The sequence below is a fragment of the Cryptomeria japonica genome, chromosome 10 (genome assembly GCF_030272615.1).
Source record: "Cryptomeria japonica chromosome 10, Sugi_1.0, whole genome shotgun sequence".
Taxonomy (NCBI): Eukaryota; Viridiplantae; Streptophyta; class Pinopsida; order Cupressales; family Cupressaceae; genus Cryptomeria; species Cryptomeria japonica.
The window spans coordinates 266092866-266109274 of NC_081414.1; the positions used below are offsets into that span (position 1 = coordinate 266092866).

General features: G+C 38.1%; 2 protein-coding genes across 3 annotated transcripts in view; both read left to right on the forward strand.

The window, feature by feature from the left end:
• Nucleotides 1-16409, forward strand: part of LOC131039143 (prefoldin subunit 2) — a 92215-nt gene that overhangs the window by 14213 nt on the left and 61593 nt on the right. The window lies entirely within an intron of this gene.
• LOC131859488 (uncharacterized) lies at nucleotides 3152-4717 on the forward strand. Its single transcript, XM_059213284.1, has 4 exons — nucleotides 3152-3672; nucleotides 3781-4116; nucleotides 4216-4288; nucleotides 4388-4717. The coding sequence occupies exons 1-4, from the start codon at nucleotides 3244-3246 to the stop codon at nucleotides 4447-4449; spliced, it is 900 nt and encodes a 299-aa protein (XP_059069267.1). The 5' UTR covers nucleotides 3152-3243; the 3' UTR covers nucleotides 4450-4717.

Below are 16409 nucleotides of genomic sequence, written 5' to 3' on the forward strand. Positions count from 1 at the left end.
AAGTTTCGTTGTGTCCTGGATTGTCTTTATTTGGCCAAAAATCAAACTTACTATTTTTAGCAGTTTCTATTTTTAGTGTCATCCTGTCCCAGTTTGCCTTAATTTTTATGTTTTGAAATACTTACTATTTTTAGTAAGTCTCTTTTTGGCAGGTTCATTACAGGTAGGGGTCCCTACACTAAAGACTAAACATTCTTGAAAATCCATGGCTAAATCTGGAAAGTTGAAAAAGTAGACAATTGGTCAGAAAAACGGCTGTGTGGAATTCCTTCCTGAAGTGGAAAAGCATTGAGAAATCAGTCTAAGGCAGATGAATCCACTTCAATCCTGAAATGGCATCCCAATATGGAAATCATAGCTTGAAGACTTGTGGACTCGGTCGACTCGCCAAGGACTCGCGAGGCAAGTCTTGGAGAGTCTTTTTGAAAGACTTGCGAGTCTTTCTCATGGACTCGCGTGAGTCAATTACACGGACTGGCGAGTCTTTTGCAGGGACTCGCGCGACCCAATTATGACGCCCAACAACGTTAAAAAGTGATTTTTTTGCATTTTTTCATTCATTTTCCTTTCTTTCTTGGTGAAAACAAGTTTGTAGGGTTTGAAGGAGGAGAGAAAAGAAGATTAAATCAGCAAAAGAGATCTAGGTGAGGATTTTTCCTCTTTTTTTTTCATTTCCATGTTTTGAAAATCCAAAATATCTTGAAAAACAAGGGGATATGCTGCCAAATTTTTTTCTATATCCCTTCCTAACTTATTTCCTTATATTTTTCTCTTGTTTTTGAATTCTATTTTTCCCAAATGATTCTTAATGCTCAACTCCAAGGGCAACCCCAAGGCCAGGAAGACAAAGAGATAAAGCATGGAAATATGGGATTCCTGGAAGCAAAAATGGGGAAGTCGCTTGCATCGAATGTACACAATGGATGATGGGTGGAATCAATAGATTAAAATACCACCTTGCACAAATACCTGGATATGGTGTGGACATATGCCCCAAATCAACTCCTGAGATTATTAGAGAGATGAAGGTCCTTCTTGCTGAGCATGATATGCAAAAGGAAGAAGGCAAAAAAACAAAAGAAGCCATGGCAGATGCAATGAATCCCACATTGTCCACTTCGGGTCCCATTGGTCACACTTGTGGTCGTTAGTCACTTTCATCTTTTGGTGACAATGAGGGTGAGGCTAGTGCCACTCCTGTTAGAACAGACCCTAATTTTTTTGTACCACACAATGTTCCAGGTGCACAACCTTCACTTGAAGGTACAGGATGGAATAGAGAGAAGCATGAACAAGCAAAGATAGTAGCACCAAACTTTTGGTTTTACTATAATATACCTTTCAATGCAACAAACATTGTGTATTGGGAAGGTTTGGTTAATGCATTAACAGTTGCGGGTAAGGGGTTTAAGGCCCCAACAGGTTATGACTTCAGTGGGCCATTGCTAGAGCAAGCTGTAAGAAATACACAAGTTGTGGTTGATGATTAGAAAAGATATTGGTGGAAATAAGGATGCAACATTTTATCCGATGGATGGATAGATGGACGAAATAGGACTCTTCTCAACTTCTTGGTGGCTTCAAATGGTGCAATGGTATTCCTAAAGTTTCTTGATGCCTCAAATGAAATAAAAAATGCAGAGACTTTGTGTAATCTATTGGATGGGGTGGTTCAGGAAGATTGTTGGCATGTTTGGCATAACTGATACAGATGGAGAATGATGATTGAACCAATACAAGACTGTTTGAGATGACATTGTGATGAAGAGATTGAGATTGCATGATGGATGACTTTGATCAGTTATTTATGTTGTCATTGATGGCAACTAATGTTTATTCATATCTACTGATGTTTACTTATGTTGTATTGTGTCATCTAAATCTTTTGGTCTACCAGAGAGGGCTTACCAGTAAAGAATTAAGAAACTGAGAATCAGGACCTTAACCGGTAAACGAGGAAATATTCTGATTGTATCTGGCGATTGGTGATGATTCAGGCTTTGTGGTTTTGAATGTAAGTTTCTATCATTGTAACATGTATCTGACTGGAACCGCATCATGTTGTGACAACCGAAAGTTATGTTTATAATTTCTGTTGAGTTTTTGCCAGGGTTTAAGGAACGGTAAAGAATTCTCATGACTGGTAATGATTTTTGGTTTGGCGGTGATCTACATCAAGTTCACATGTTGATGATAACGTGACACAAACCGCGTGATGTGTTTGAAAGATGTTTTGGCATGTTTGGAGAGCGAATTTCTTGGGAATGTGCAAAGTGCTTAGCAGAATGAGCTAAGGGTTTGACTTTGTACCAGATGGACTTGCTGTGACGATTTATGATCATTCAACGACTGATATTGATTTGTAATTGATTGTAATGATCCATATGATGTTTTGTAATGAGTTGTAAAGATCTGTGATGTTCTGTAGTAAGTCTTAGGTTTTTGATGCCAACCTAGTTGTAAAAGTTATTTTTGTCGGTAAGGTTGATGTTTTGAAGTTTCGGTGATTTTTGGAAGTGTGTGAGGCCGAACCAGGGTGTGTGAGAAGATCTGCCAGAGTGATGCAGACTTAGAACTTAAGTGGATCTGATCAAGCAAGCAGTTGAGTGCTATACACAGATCATTCACTGTTGTTCTCTAACAATTACAGCAGCTAAAATCCCTTAACCGGGTAGGTCCTAACAAGCCTCACATTGTAAAATCCCCTAACAGGGTGACTCAATATCTGAGTTCTAAATCCTCTTGCGAGGTTGATCCTAATAGATCAAAGCTCCTAACAGGGCTGAGGTAAATCCCTTAACCGGGTGACTCCTAATAGGGTTTGCTCCTAACAGGCCATCATTGTAAGCTTTTAACTGGGCTTGGCTCCTAACAGGGCACATTCCGAAATAGTGCAAAATATTTGTGGGTACCAATTCCCACCGTGGTTTTTCCCTATTTGAGTTTCCACGTGAAAATCACGGTGTTCATATGGTGAATGTTTTTGATGTGATAGTTTGCTTTACTTTCAGTTTATGCATGGTTAATGTGCAACATTGATATATCAGTTTAGCAAATGTTTATAAGTAGATACCGGTACTGGTAAATGACTCTAGTGTTGATCTATATTTGATTTGGTGAAAGTTTTATGAGTCTGAGTTTCTGATTTCAATTGATTGTTAATACTGATTCAACCCCCCCTCTCAGTATTAACTGGGTCCTCTAAGATTAATAGTTGGAGTTGAAAATGTTGTACAAATTATCATGGACAACGCAGCTGCATATATATCTGTAGGTAGAATGCTTATGGAGAGGCATCCTATGATTACATGGAGTCCTTGTGCTGCACGTTGCTTGGACTTGATGCTAGAGGACATTGGGAAGATTACATGGGTGAAGAAGGTGGTTGAAGATGCAAGAAGTGTCACCAAATTCATCTACAACCATACTTGGGTGCTTGCTTTGATGAGGAAACACACAAATGGCAAGGACCTTGTGCTACTTGGAGTGACACGATTTGCTAGCCACTTCATCACTTTGCAAAGCATTCTTAGTGCCATTCCTCATCTTAAGCAGATGTTTGTGTCTGATGCTTGGTTGGGGTCTACATACTCCAGAAAACCTGAAGCAGAGAAGATTGTAAGCATTGTTTTTGATGAAGGGTTCAACAAAAGTGGAGAGGAGTTGATTGCGGTAAGTAACAAAGACAAAAGTAAACTTTATACAAGATAATCTATTTGCTCATTTTATTTTTTAGGGGTCAATTTTGTACTAATTTAAAATTTGTTTTCATTTATTTAGGTGACAGAACCTTTGGTAAGGGTTCTTCGTATGGTGGATGGAGAGGGCATGCCAATGGGTTTCATTTATGAGGCCATGGATAGGGCCAAAGAGGCCATTTCACATTACTATCGTGGAAATACAAGAAAATGTGAAATCCTTTGGCGCATCATTGATCGTAGGTGGACAAACCAACTCTACCAATCGATACATGCCTTCGCCTACTTCTTGAACCCGAAGTTCTCATTCTCCGATTCATTTAGGGCTGATGAGGAGGTCATGGCAGGTGTTATTGCATGCATTGATAAGATGACACCTGATGCTGAGTTGAGAGACAAGGTTCTTGATGAGTTGGAGGTGAGATTTGACATTTGCAATTGCTCTATCTTTATTTATGAATTTGAGTTTGACACTTTGACTATCTATTTATGAATTTGGAAATGTTCATTGTTCAAGATCTACAAGAGTGCAGAGGGGAGACTCTTCTCATCACAACTAGCAATTGATAGGAGAGGAAAACAACAACCAGGTAAAAAATTAACTTAGTTCAATACTGCAAGAAAAAAACTACAAACTTGATTGTTACATTTTTTTTCTCAATTCTAATATTTCTAAATGTTTTTTGTAGATTTATGGTGGGAGAATTATGGTGCTGGCACGCCTAATCTTCAAAAGATAACCGTTAATTGAGAGAGGAGCATCACAAGAAGCAAAAGGAGCAAGATTGGAGGAAATGGAGGAGGATGAAGATGAGGACTTTCATTTAGAAGAAGAATCATCTCACCATTTAGATACCGCAACACCCACTGCTACTACTTCTAGCTCAAGGCTTGAAAAATTGAGCTATATTAGGAGAAGTGCAAAGAGGAAGATGTAGTCTTCTCTTTAGTTTGTTTATTGTTGTTTTTCACATTTGGAGTTGGACATATCATTAAATGTAATTTTGTAAACATTTATAACTTATGCTGCTATTATACATTTTAGAGTTTGAAACTATGAGTAATGAGTATGATTCTATGAGTATTGTTGACATGGCTAAAATCGTATTGATAACAACTCTATCCGGCCAACGCAGAATAGAATTTACTCACTGAGTATCCTATCCTCTCTTGTATAAGGAACCCTAATGCTGTTTTAGTTGATCAAAGGGGACAACCTCAAGGTTCCAAATGTCAGTTCATGACTGCGGGATAGCTCAACGGTTGATGTGTTTTGCTGGGAGCACAAGGGGCCTTACGTTTTGCAACAGGCTGGTCTGCATCCTAAGATGTTGCGTTTCTCAAGGTGGGGAATAAAAGAAAAGGAGAAGGGTTTAGGGGATCCTAAGGATAGCTATAAGAGTGACTAGTGTAGCGGGTAGATAGATTTTCATAAACAAATTCTTGTTTCGCCAGAGACACCCTCACAACTAGACAAGAACAGTGCAATCTCCAAGGGATGAAGGATTTTCAGACCGGAGATACTCATTTAGGCACCCAATTTTGCGCAGCCTAAGACGAACACCTGCAGTTGAACTAAGCACAATAAGGTTCAGACCAACCATGCGCGATGGCCTACAATCAACAGGCCACCATTGGTATGAACTAAAACTGCATCAAATACCCCCCACATTTTGTCATTAAAATCATTGAACTCTAAAATTAATTAGCTGAAGGAAACCATGCTAACAGAAGACAACAAATACAACAAACACCATATTTCAATGTTCATATATTTGCTTCAGCTGCCATTACAACAATTTCTACAGCATTTCCACTCTATTCCTAACTACTTAATTCTAACCTTCTACAAAAACTCTAACTATCTAACTGGAATCTAACATTCTAACTAAAAAAACTCTAACCCTTTACAAAGAGAGGCATCTTGCCTTTTATAGATTTTACAAATTTGAATCGATGGCCAGGATTGACTGCACCCAACAATCCTGATCTGCCTTCTAGAACTTGGCAGCTTTAACCCATGCCTATTCAATTCTTAGTTATCCCCCCAACCACATTTTCAACTACCTACAACTGTTTGTCTTTAATCTGGTCAATTCGGTAGTTGGGCATAACTGGTCTGTGTCCCTTTGTTTTTAATATATTAGGTAGGGCCCACAAGCAGTCTTTTACATTTAAACAACTCAGTTTTTAAACTGATTTTCTTGAATTTCTTCTAGCTGTGCATCTTTCTGAGAATGCACATTTTGTAGCATTCTGTGTTCTTGGTCTTCAATCTCGTTGGTGGATTTTAACTTTGATTTAGTGGTGGTGCGCTTCCCCGTGCTTTGTCACTTCGACCTTGCGCCCTGTAGCACGTTCCTCATTCTTGCTTCCTGGCATCGATCGCGATCGTGTCTCCAATTTGCGTTTTAGGTTGATGCCTTAGCTCTTCCCGACGATGTCTTGCAAACAATGAATTGCACTTTTAATAATCATTTTGAAAAATTAAATAAATTAATTTAACAATCATATTAAATCATATCTTTTAAATGCTCCTCTGCATGAAATTCGGACCCCTTTGGTTAAAATGCTTGACCTCTTCTTTCTTTGGGAATTCAGCCATTCAGCTCTCTCTCGTGCGATTTTAACTCTTTATGATTTTCGGCCTATTGAGCCTTAATGCGCGACTTTGTTCCTGTTTTGCCTTAAGCCTCCAAATTTCAGGCTAAATGGCCAAATTGCGAGATTTTACTTGACTTAAGTTTTTTGCCCTAAGTCTTCAAGTTTCGGGCTTATGAGTTGAAATGCACGACTTTCTTCTTTGTTTAAATGCCCCTTTAGAACTTCGGGCCATTTGGGCGAAATGAGCGATTTTATTCTTCTAAGTTATGATGCCCTCTTATGGCAATTTCGGGCTCTAAGACCACTTTGAGAGTTTGTGTTGCTTTCTAACTTCGGGTTGAATGTGTGATATTTCTTTTGGAAATTTCGGCCTTGTTGACGTGTATTTTGTACACAATCATACACAGAATAAAATACCCAAGGGTACCTTATCCTCTCTTGAATAAAATCTCTAACTGCTGAAGATATCGCAAGAAGGATCAGTTAGGGTGACTTCATTGTTCTTTTAAGTAGGGTCTCTACGTGTGGATAAGCACCAGTGGTCGTTGTGATTGCTGTGTCATCAAGGGGTCTTACGCTAAATCCGAATTGCAGGAATAGGGTTTCCTAATACTAACAAGCTCTCAAAAAAGATCAAAAGAGTAGGGCTTGCAAGAGATAAAGTCTAATCTAATCCTAAGAATGACTCAATGTGGACGAGACTTGGCAAGATTCTACCAACTTCAATATTGCCATAAAGTAACAACTCAATTGAAATTGATGCGATCTTCTAAGGTAACAAATGATTTTTCAATTCACCAAGGATCATAAACACTACCACAAAGGCACATGTCCAAGATACAACAATGATTGAAAGTTTAAGTGATTCAAGTTGATCCAGTTGACCACGCAAGGCGTTCCTACAATCAGCAAGAAGCTAGTGGTTTGGAAAGTGAACCTCGCCGACGATCAAGTCCAACACTTTGTCCTTCAAATTAAAACACTATTTTGATTGAGAATGATTCAAGAAAACGAACAACCATGAAGATAACCACAAGGATTGCAATAAAACACCATAACTTCAATATTTTATTGATCTCAAAGCCATCATGAACAACAATTGTTTGAAATTCCTTCTTCAAAGCTCAATCTTGCTACAAAATACTTGCTTCTATCAAATTGCTAATCTCTAATCACTAATGCTGATATCTAATCTCTAGTTTCTAGTTCCAAAATGAAAAGAAATGAGGGTATATATAGCATCCTCCATTACAATGAACGGTCCAGATCAAAATAAGATCAATGGCCAAGATTATGACACCTAAACCCTAATTAGGGTTTGTTACAACCATTACATAACATTTAATGCTTGACCAATGATAAAATTGTATTGCTTGGACACATGTCCTCTCTAGAAATTTCCACCAATGGATAGCTAGGGTAGGTACATCAGAGTTTGTGCCACCTTCTATGAATTAGGTACATTGAACCTAGACATTGTTGAGGTGGACCAATCCGACTGGAGGAGTGATGACTAGGATGCCACCTCGTCTGACACTTGTAGCTTGGTAGATATTCAATTTGATCTCGTTGAGAAGCTATCTTTAATTAACTCTTGTTCTAACTCCTTTTGTCCTTGATTTGCAGGATGATTGATGTACCTCGCCTTGGAATGCTGGATTGGAAGAGGTCGCCCTTATCTTTGCTTGATCGTCCTTGATGAGACCGTCCTTGATCTGGCTTGATTTTCCTTGAGAAGAGTCTTTCGACTTGTAGATCTTTCGAGCTTGGGAGTCGCCATCTTGATACCTACACGACATTTCATAATAAGTAATAGATTTTGCAATGTATAAACATAGATTAGATTAAGGATTGAATTTAGGAAACTTCATGATAAGTCTTTGAGTTATCATTTCCTAAATTCGATTGAGCTACAGGAAATTCAAAATTTCAAAATTCAAAATTTAGATCAAGACTATGATGATCAAAATTCAAAATTTAGACAAAAGAAGACTTCGCCATACCTCACTTTGAGAGCTAACTCAAAAAAGATACAAAAATATGAAATTCGCCTAGGCAAAAACGAAGTTTGAAGTCTTCAACGTGATCCTCCTTTAGCAAAGGCGCCTTTCTTGTCAATTTCACCACCTTTGGGGTCTTCCAACGCCTTGAAGGCAAATTCGCTCCACTTGAACACAATTCGCACTCCTCTCTTGATGATATTTCGCACTTTCTTCGCATGCAACAATGATTGAATGATGATTTGAAATGAGATACCATACCCCCTTTTATAGGCGCTTACCTCTTCAATCTCCCCTGGGCCGACTTTTGAAAATAGGCAAATAATAAATAAATTTTAAATAAAAATGGAGGCCGACTTTTTTCAAAATATGGAAAATAAAACCCAAGCGCCCCAATTTATTTAATAATTAATTAATTTAATGCCTTCGTATTTAATAGTTTCGATTTTTAAAGGCAAAATTAATTAATTAAATGTCTTGTGCGCACTTATTAAATGCCGATTTTAATTAAAAATATCAAGGTTTATCGAAATTTAGCATTTGAAATAATTTGAAAATGATGTTAGCGCCAAAACATGGGAGATGTAAGGGGTACAAACCACATCGCTTTGGTCCCTGGGAGAGGGACAGGAGCGATCTAGCATTTTGCTCTTGAATTTCTCGCCTTTTACGTTCAAAATCACTTCCTCCACGTTGAAACTGGCATCTACATTGGGAATCTCGAGCTTGATCTATTCAATTTTGTAGATGAATGCCTCTTAAGATCATTATCGCCCTGGTCCCTGACTGAGGGACAGGAGCGATCTTGCATTTACTCCTTGGTCTTTGCCTCCTTAATCACCAATTTATATCACAAGGCAAGTAACAACTTTATTCTTTCATTCCACGCATACTTGTCCTTTACAAAGCAAATTTGATATTTGAGTGAATATCGCCCTGGTACCTTGGTGAGGGACAGGAGCGAACTTTGAATTCTAGCTCAAATTTGTCATCTTTTATCATTAACTCCTTGTTCATCACCTTTCAAATGACATTTTGGATCTTGTGTAACCTTGCTTTGATGTGATCTAGGAAGAAAAATGATTGATTTTATGAATATCGCCCTGATCCTTGACTGAAGGACAGGAGCGAACTTTAGTCTATGGTGCAAATCCTCCATCATATTGATATCAAATTGTCTTCAAGGTATAAAATGGTGTCTCTTACTCCTTCTTGAATGTGTGAAACGAACGTGGCCTTCAAAGTTTAAGCATATTTGACTATTTCGCTCTGGTCCCTAGGAGAGGGACAGGAGCGAACTTTCACTTGTAGGCTTGTTCGTGCTTTGCCAACCTTCAAACTTGTTTTCAACGGACTCATTATGCTCCCTTCATTCATCTTCGACATGAAACTCACTTTAACTTCGTGGGAAATTTGCCTAAGGAAGAAATCGCTTTGGTCCCTTGGAGAGGGACAGGAGCGAACTTGGGCATTTCCATCACTTTTGCGGTCTTTGACACTTTACTTTCTCTTCGAGGCGTTCCAAACATCATTGCCCCCTTGTACCTTGGTCTGGATTCATCATAAATTGGAAGGGAAGGCAGAATAACTAAGATTTCGCCCTGGTCCTTGACTGAAGGACAGGAGCGAACTTGCATTTGTAGGCTCAATCATTCTTTGCCAATACTTAAAACTATCTTCAACGGATCCGCCATGCTCCCCTTCACTCATCTTCGACATGAAACTCACTTCATCTTGGCGAGAAACTTGTCTAAGGAAGAAATCGCTTTGGTCCCTGGGAGAGGGACAGGAGCGCCTAGGACAAAATAGGCTTCACTGGCGTCTTGCACTCTTCAAAATTATATTCAATGGATTCGTTACGCTTCCTTTGCTTGCCTCAAACTTAACACTCACTTGATCTTTGCCCAAAACTTGTTTTATAAGGAAAATCGCTCTAGTCCCTGGGAGAGGGACGGGAGCTATCACTAAAATTCGCCCTGGTCCCTGGCAGAGGGACAGGAGCGATTTTGCCTCTAGGGCCAATTTTCCTCATTATGGTACTTTCAAGTTATATTCAACTGATAAGATGTACTTCCTTTGTTCTTCTCAAATCGCGAAATCATTCAAATCTTTCAAGGACAAGGCAATTTTGGATTTCAAGCTCCGGTCCTTCAGTGAGGGACAGGAGCGATTTTTGTTCCTGGCACATTTCCTTGTTTGCAAATTTCTTCAAATTATATTCAATGGACAGAACATGCCCTCCTTTATATCTTCCAATCCAAAAATCGTCTTGATCCTGCAAGGACAGTTGAATTTTGAGAAACAAGCTCCGGTCCTTCAGTGAGGGACAGGAGCGATTTTTGTCCTTGAGGGCAAAAGTTCAACTTCTTATTGCAAACGACTCAATCCTGGCGCTCTATCATGTTGATTTCACCTTCCATTATGTCCTTGATGCTTCAATTTGATCAAAATGAGGTCAAAATGGTCTAAGTGAGTCATTTCGCCCTGGTCCCTGACTGAGGGACAGGAGCGATTTGGCCTTAAACTTCAAAAATTTGCCATTTTCGAATCTCAAAATCCTCAAAGCTTTCAATTTACGTTTGACCGCATCTCCTGGCGACCCTGCACAGGACAAATGAAACAAATTAATAACCAGGATGCATAAAATATCATTTTCGCCTTGGTTCCTGGCTGAAGGACGGGAGCGATTTTACTTCCATAGGCCAAAATACCAAGATTTTAAGACTTCAGTCACTTCACAAGGCAAAATTAGGCCATTTCCAATGCCTGGGATCAATTATCAAAATTTCCAAAATTTGGCCAAAAAAAATCACCCGGGCAAAATTCACAATTCTATCATTAACACTTAGGCAAAATTTGGACTTGCATCCAAAAAAACTGACTGAACCTAGACAAACTCCTTTTGACCTCCTGACAGATTCACCTTATTTCAAAATTGCATCTTACGAGAGGAAGCTCAACAATCTCTCAAAATTGGACTGGACTCTGGCTTAAAATCATCGAAACGGAAACCCTAAGGCTTAACCCTGGTCCGGACGACTGACTCACCTACTCAAAACCCTAAAAGCAGAGCGAGAAACAGGCAAAACCAAGCAAAAAGAAGGGGGTCCCCATTTTAATGGGGCGATGTGTGAAATGGTCACAACAGGCCTACATGCCGATTTTGAAAGTTTAAACTTCATTATTCTTTTTTGGCTTGAAAGACACTTTGGTGAACTTAGTCTCTATTGTGATTTGGGCCTTGTGTTTGAAATGCGCGACGTTAATGTCTTTGGTCACCATTTTCGGCTAAATGAAGTAGACTGTGCAAATATGAATACTTTTCATTTTCGGCTTAAATAGCCTCAATGCGTGATTTGGAACTTTAGAGCATTTCAAGCCCTTTTTGCGTGATTTTGACATTTTCGACCAATGTAGAAGGTTTTGTGAGAAATATTTTAAATGGTGCCTTTAACTTGCAAACTTGGCTCTTTAGCTTGCAATTCGAAATCTTAGACAAAACGTGCGACCTAGGGTTTATCTTTCATTTTCGGCTCAATAAGGTAGTTTTGCGCGATTTTGTCTTGAAGGTGCTTTGGCAAAATTCGGCAATTCAAGGGAAGATGTGCGATTTTCTTTGCCTTTGTCTTTCGGCATTTGTAGGCCGCTTGGGATTTTGTTGGCTTTGGCAAGGCGCTTAGACAGAGACTTTGAACACAAAATGCTCTCCTATCTCCCTCGGGCCGGCGAAAAGGGGCAAAAACGAGGGTCCCCTGCAAAGATGGGGTGTGCTGGGCGAAGAACAACAAGTATGAATGATGAAATTTCAAATATTGAGTGTTTGGAGATCATATGACATGTGTAATGTTTCAATTATGGCTCTTATGTTCTCTAAATGCATTAATTTCTTTATGTTTTTTTGTGAAACTACGGTTTTATTTTGCCGAGTCCGAGTCCAAGTCCAATTTTTTTGGTTTGCTAAGTCCGTGGCGAGTCCAAGTTTTAAAACTTTGATGGAAATGAGCAAAAATGGGCAAGTGTAGCAAAGTCTAAGGAAATCCTTACCTTGGCAGTGAATGGCAAAGATAGCATGGGTGCTAAATTGAGGTCATGGAGGACTTTTCTTTAAACTAAATTCCTTCACTTAAGTCATTCAGCACCCAAGCATGGGTCATGAGCGCCAAAATGACCAAAATTCTTGCATCATGCCATTCCAGCACCCAAGCATCAAGGGAGAGCGCTAAACTAAGGAGGAGGAGGAATTTCTTTCCAAGGAAGAATTCCTCCACAGGGTCAAATTAGCACCTAGGTCAGGTACTAGAGCTCCAAATTGGGGGTCAGGAGGAATTTTCCTCGACCAAAATTCCTTGATCACATGGAAATGGCACCCAAGTTAGAGGATGAGAGCCAAACTTGGGTAGTGAAGGAAAATCTTCTCAAACGCAAAATTCCTCCATGCCATGGAAATAGTGCCCAAGGTGGACTAGGAGCGTTGGATAGGGGTAAGGAAGAAATTTCCTTCCGGATGAAGAATTCCTCGAAGACATAGAATTGACATTGGAAGGAAGACATAGAAATCCCAGTCAAGGAAGAGAATCAAAAGTCCTCTCTCAAGCATGGAAATTCGCCAAAGGATGAAGAAATTTCAAGATGGAGAAATTGGCTAAGAGAAAGAATTTTCTCTCTCTTGAATTCCGGAGCTCTAAATGGAAAAATTCCTAAAAAAAAGGAAAGGTGATGAATTGATCAAAAATATCTTCCCAAGGAGAAAATTACACCCAAGAGGAAGAAATTCTTGGGAAAAAAAAAATTGACTAAAAAAATTGACGAAGTGTTGGAAATTCCTTTAGGATAGAATTCCAAGAAAGTGAAAAATTGACTGAGTGTTGGAAATTCCTTTCCTTCAGGATAGAATTCTAGGAAAGTGAAAAATTGACTGAGTGTTGGAAATTCCTTCCTTCAGGACAAAATTCCTGGAAAATGTGAGATTCTATTAAGGCATGAAGAAATTCCTTCCTCAGGGGTAAAGTAGAATCAAGGTCAAGATTGGGCACCAAAACGAGGTTATGGAGGAATTTTTCCTCCACATCAAAATATTCCTTCACCATGGAGAAAATGTGCTCTAGGAAAGGAATGGGTGCCAAAATGACATCAAGGAAGAAAAGTCTAGTTTTCCAGAATTCCTCCAAATGTGCTCCAAGACAAGTAGAAAATGCATAAACATGATTTAGGAGGAAAAATCTCAAAATTTAAAAAAAAATAAAAATTCCTTCCTCAAGGAAGAAATGTGCCCAAGGTGAAGAATTTCAAGGCACGAAGAAAATTGGCTAAGTGAGAATTTTCTCTCTCTAGGACTTAGGTTGATAAAATTCCTCAGGCATGGAAGAAGTGGTCAGTTGATGGAAAAACCTCCCTACTGGACGAAGTGTGCACATAAATTTTCCTTAAGGACAAAATCTCTCTAGAAAGATTTTCTCTCTCCTTGAATTCTGGACATGCAGGAATCCTTCAGAAGTGGAAAAGATTGTTAAAATTCTTCCGAGGTAGGAGAATCTTCCAAAATGTCTTTTGTGAGCCCGAAATAGAAAGATTCTTGCAAAAGATGAGTTGGCGACATGCTAAGAGAATATTCTGTATTAATGAAGCATAACCTGAAAAATTATAGAAGTTCCTATGACGGCGGGGTCCACTTGCATGTCGAGAATCTATTGAATGCATGGCGGCGTGATGGCACATTTACTATTGCTGGAATATTTGACCAAGTGGTGGCAGAATGCATGCAGCCATCATACTTAATGAGGTAGTGGACATGTGAACATGTTTGACTTCAAATATTGCGTCTCTCCTTCATTTATCCAAGGATTGATGGCATCTTCAATTTGGTCATCCTAAGACCCTTTGATTCATTTAATTTGGATGTGTGCTATGTTTGATTTAAAGAATAATTTTGTCCTCCATAAGCCATAATATTCAAGATCGACTTTCTGAACTATTTTTTCCATGTCATTATCAGGTAGGTGGTGTCTTTTGCAGCCAATTCATTAAAAGTGATATAGAAATATGTTCTACTCATGAAATATGGGTCAATAATTTTTTATTTTCTGAACTATTGTTTCCATCTCATTATCAAGTAGGTGGTGTCTTTTGCAGCCAAGTCATTAAAGATGATATGGAAATATGTTCTACTCATGAAATATGGGTCAATGATTGTTACTCAAAAAATACGTAGTTGAATCCTAATAAAATATGACATCATTTTTTTATTTGTAGATCAAGTTAAGCTTTTCTGAAGTGAATATTTCCTCTTGTAGTGTATCTTTAACTAGATCATTTTTTATGAAGAGATTTTTAAATAGTGAGCATAATTTTTTCGCTTAAGGTTAAATATTTTAATGTAATAATGAAAAAAAATTCAATTACTAAGGTCTTCTAGGGTTGCATCTTTACAACTTTCCAGATGTTGGCTCCACCATGATGGTTGTCAATGTTTTGATTTGTCCTTTTTTGGACAACCCAAAATGATACAGCATGCAAGTATAAGTGCTTCTTCAAATTAGAAGGGGAAGCTCCCAACTCAAAACTAAGTTGAACCCTAGAACTTACGAAACAATCCCTTGCTTGCTATAGTATGTACAAGTTAATCTCTGGGTTTTGTGCATGAATTGCACACAAACTAAAGGAACTGCCTATTTTTTGGTTCTTGGGTATGGGAATGAGGCAAATCAACATTCCTACACATAGATGAGAGATTTTATAACTTTTGATTGAATTGAACAACCTAATTTATCACAATTAACTGTTGTTCACTCTTTTTGGCCGAAAGCAGAGACAAAAAAGTTTGAGTACAACACAAGAATTGAATTGGATTGAAACAATAGGAAGAACCCTATAAATTGAATAATGAAAATTGCATACAAAACTATAGAATCCATGCTAGTGAGAACTACAATCCAAAGCCTGCGTCAATCACTAATTTCTATTCAATATACCAAATCAACACACAACAAAAGAAGCTTGAACCGTAAAAGCAGGGGTAAAATTATCATTTTCTAAATTTAATTGCCAATAACAGTTATTTATAAGTTTTTCATTACATGTTGCATGCAATTCATTGAAGATAAATAAAAAACATATCAAAGTTTCTGCACAAAAAAAACGTTTGTGTGCAATCAAAGCAACATCAAAATACACAATTGTTCGAAAAGGCATCGCCTTAAACAAGAAATGCGAACTGGGATGCCTCTAAATATATATTCTTGAAGACTATCTTGGAATAGCTATCCTCAATAAATAAAAAATGCTTAAAATAGCCAGTTTGGCTTGTGAATGACCCCTCTAAGTGATTCTGATGCAGCACAGATGTAGACAAGGATAGGGATCTAACTGAATGGTGACCTTTTTCTTTGCAGCAAGACTTCACAACGCTGTATATTAATGGTCACAACAGTCAAAAAATGATGTTGGATCAGTTTTGGCACTTCCTGTACTTGGTTGAAATCCTAAAACCAAAACTGTCAAAAACTAGTCTTTTTGGGTGAGATTCCACAACTATGCTTACTTAATTTGATGAAACAACTTAATATTCAATTACAGAATTATTCAACATCCAATTTACATCTCTTGTTTGGTTTTTAACAGAAAATCAATTATTAACAACAATCACCTCCTTTATACCAACATTTTAGGCATACAGGACTTAAAATGACAATTTCATTGAATTTTCAGCTGATAAAATTACACGAACACCCCTAGCAATTCTTGGGCAGAATAATGAAAGATCCCTGATGGATCTCTTTTACCAATCTGCTGTAATTTTTATTTATTTAAATTGATTTTTCGTGCTTATTAATATTTTCTTTCAGAAATAGACAGAAGTTGCAGAAGGGTTGAATTCTTTTTGTATTTTGATGATTTTTCAACAAGTAAATAATGAATTACAAGTACATGAACAAAGTACTGAAAATGAAGTTCATATACAGCCAAAACAAATTCGATTCAAGGCAGATTTATGAATATAAAATCAAATATTTGACCAGATGAAGATTTCCAATAATTTCAGGAAGATTACAATCAGGAATAATTCCAACCTGGATGCTGAAAGAGTAACATAACTAGGAATGAAGTTGTG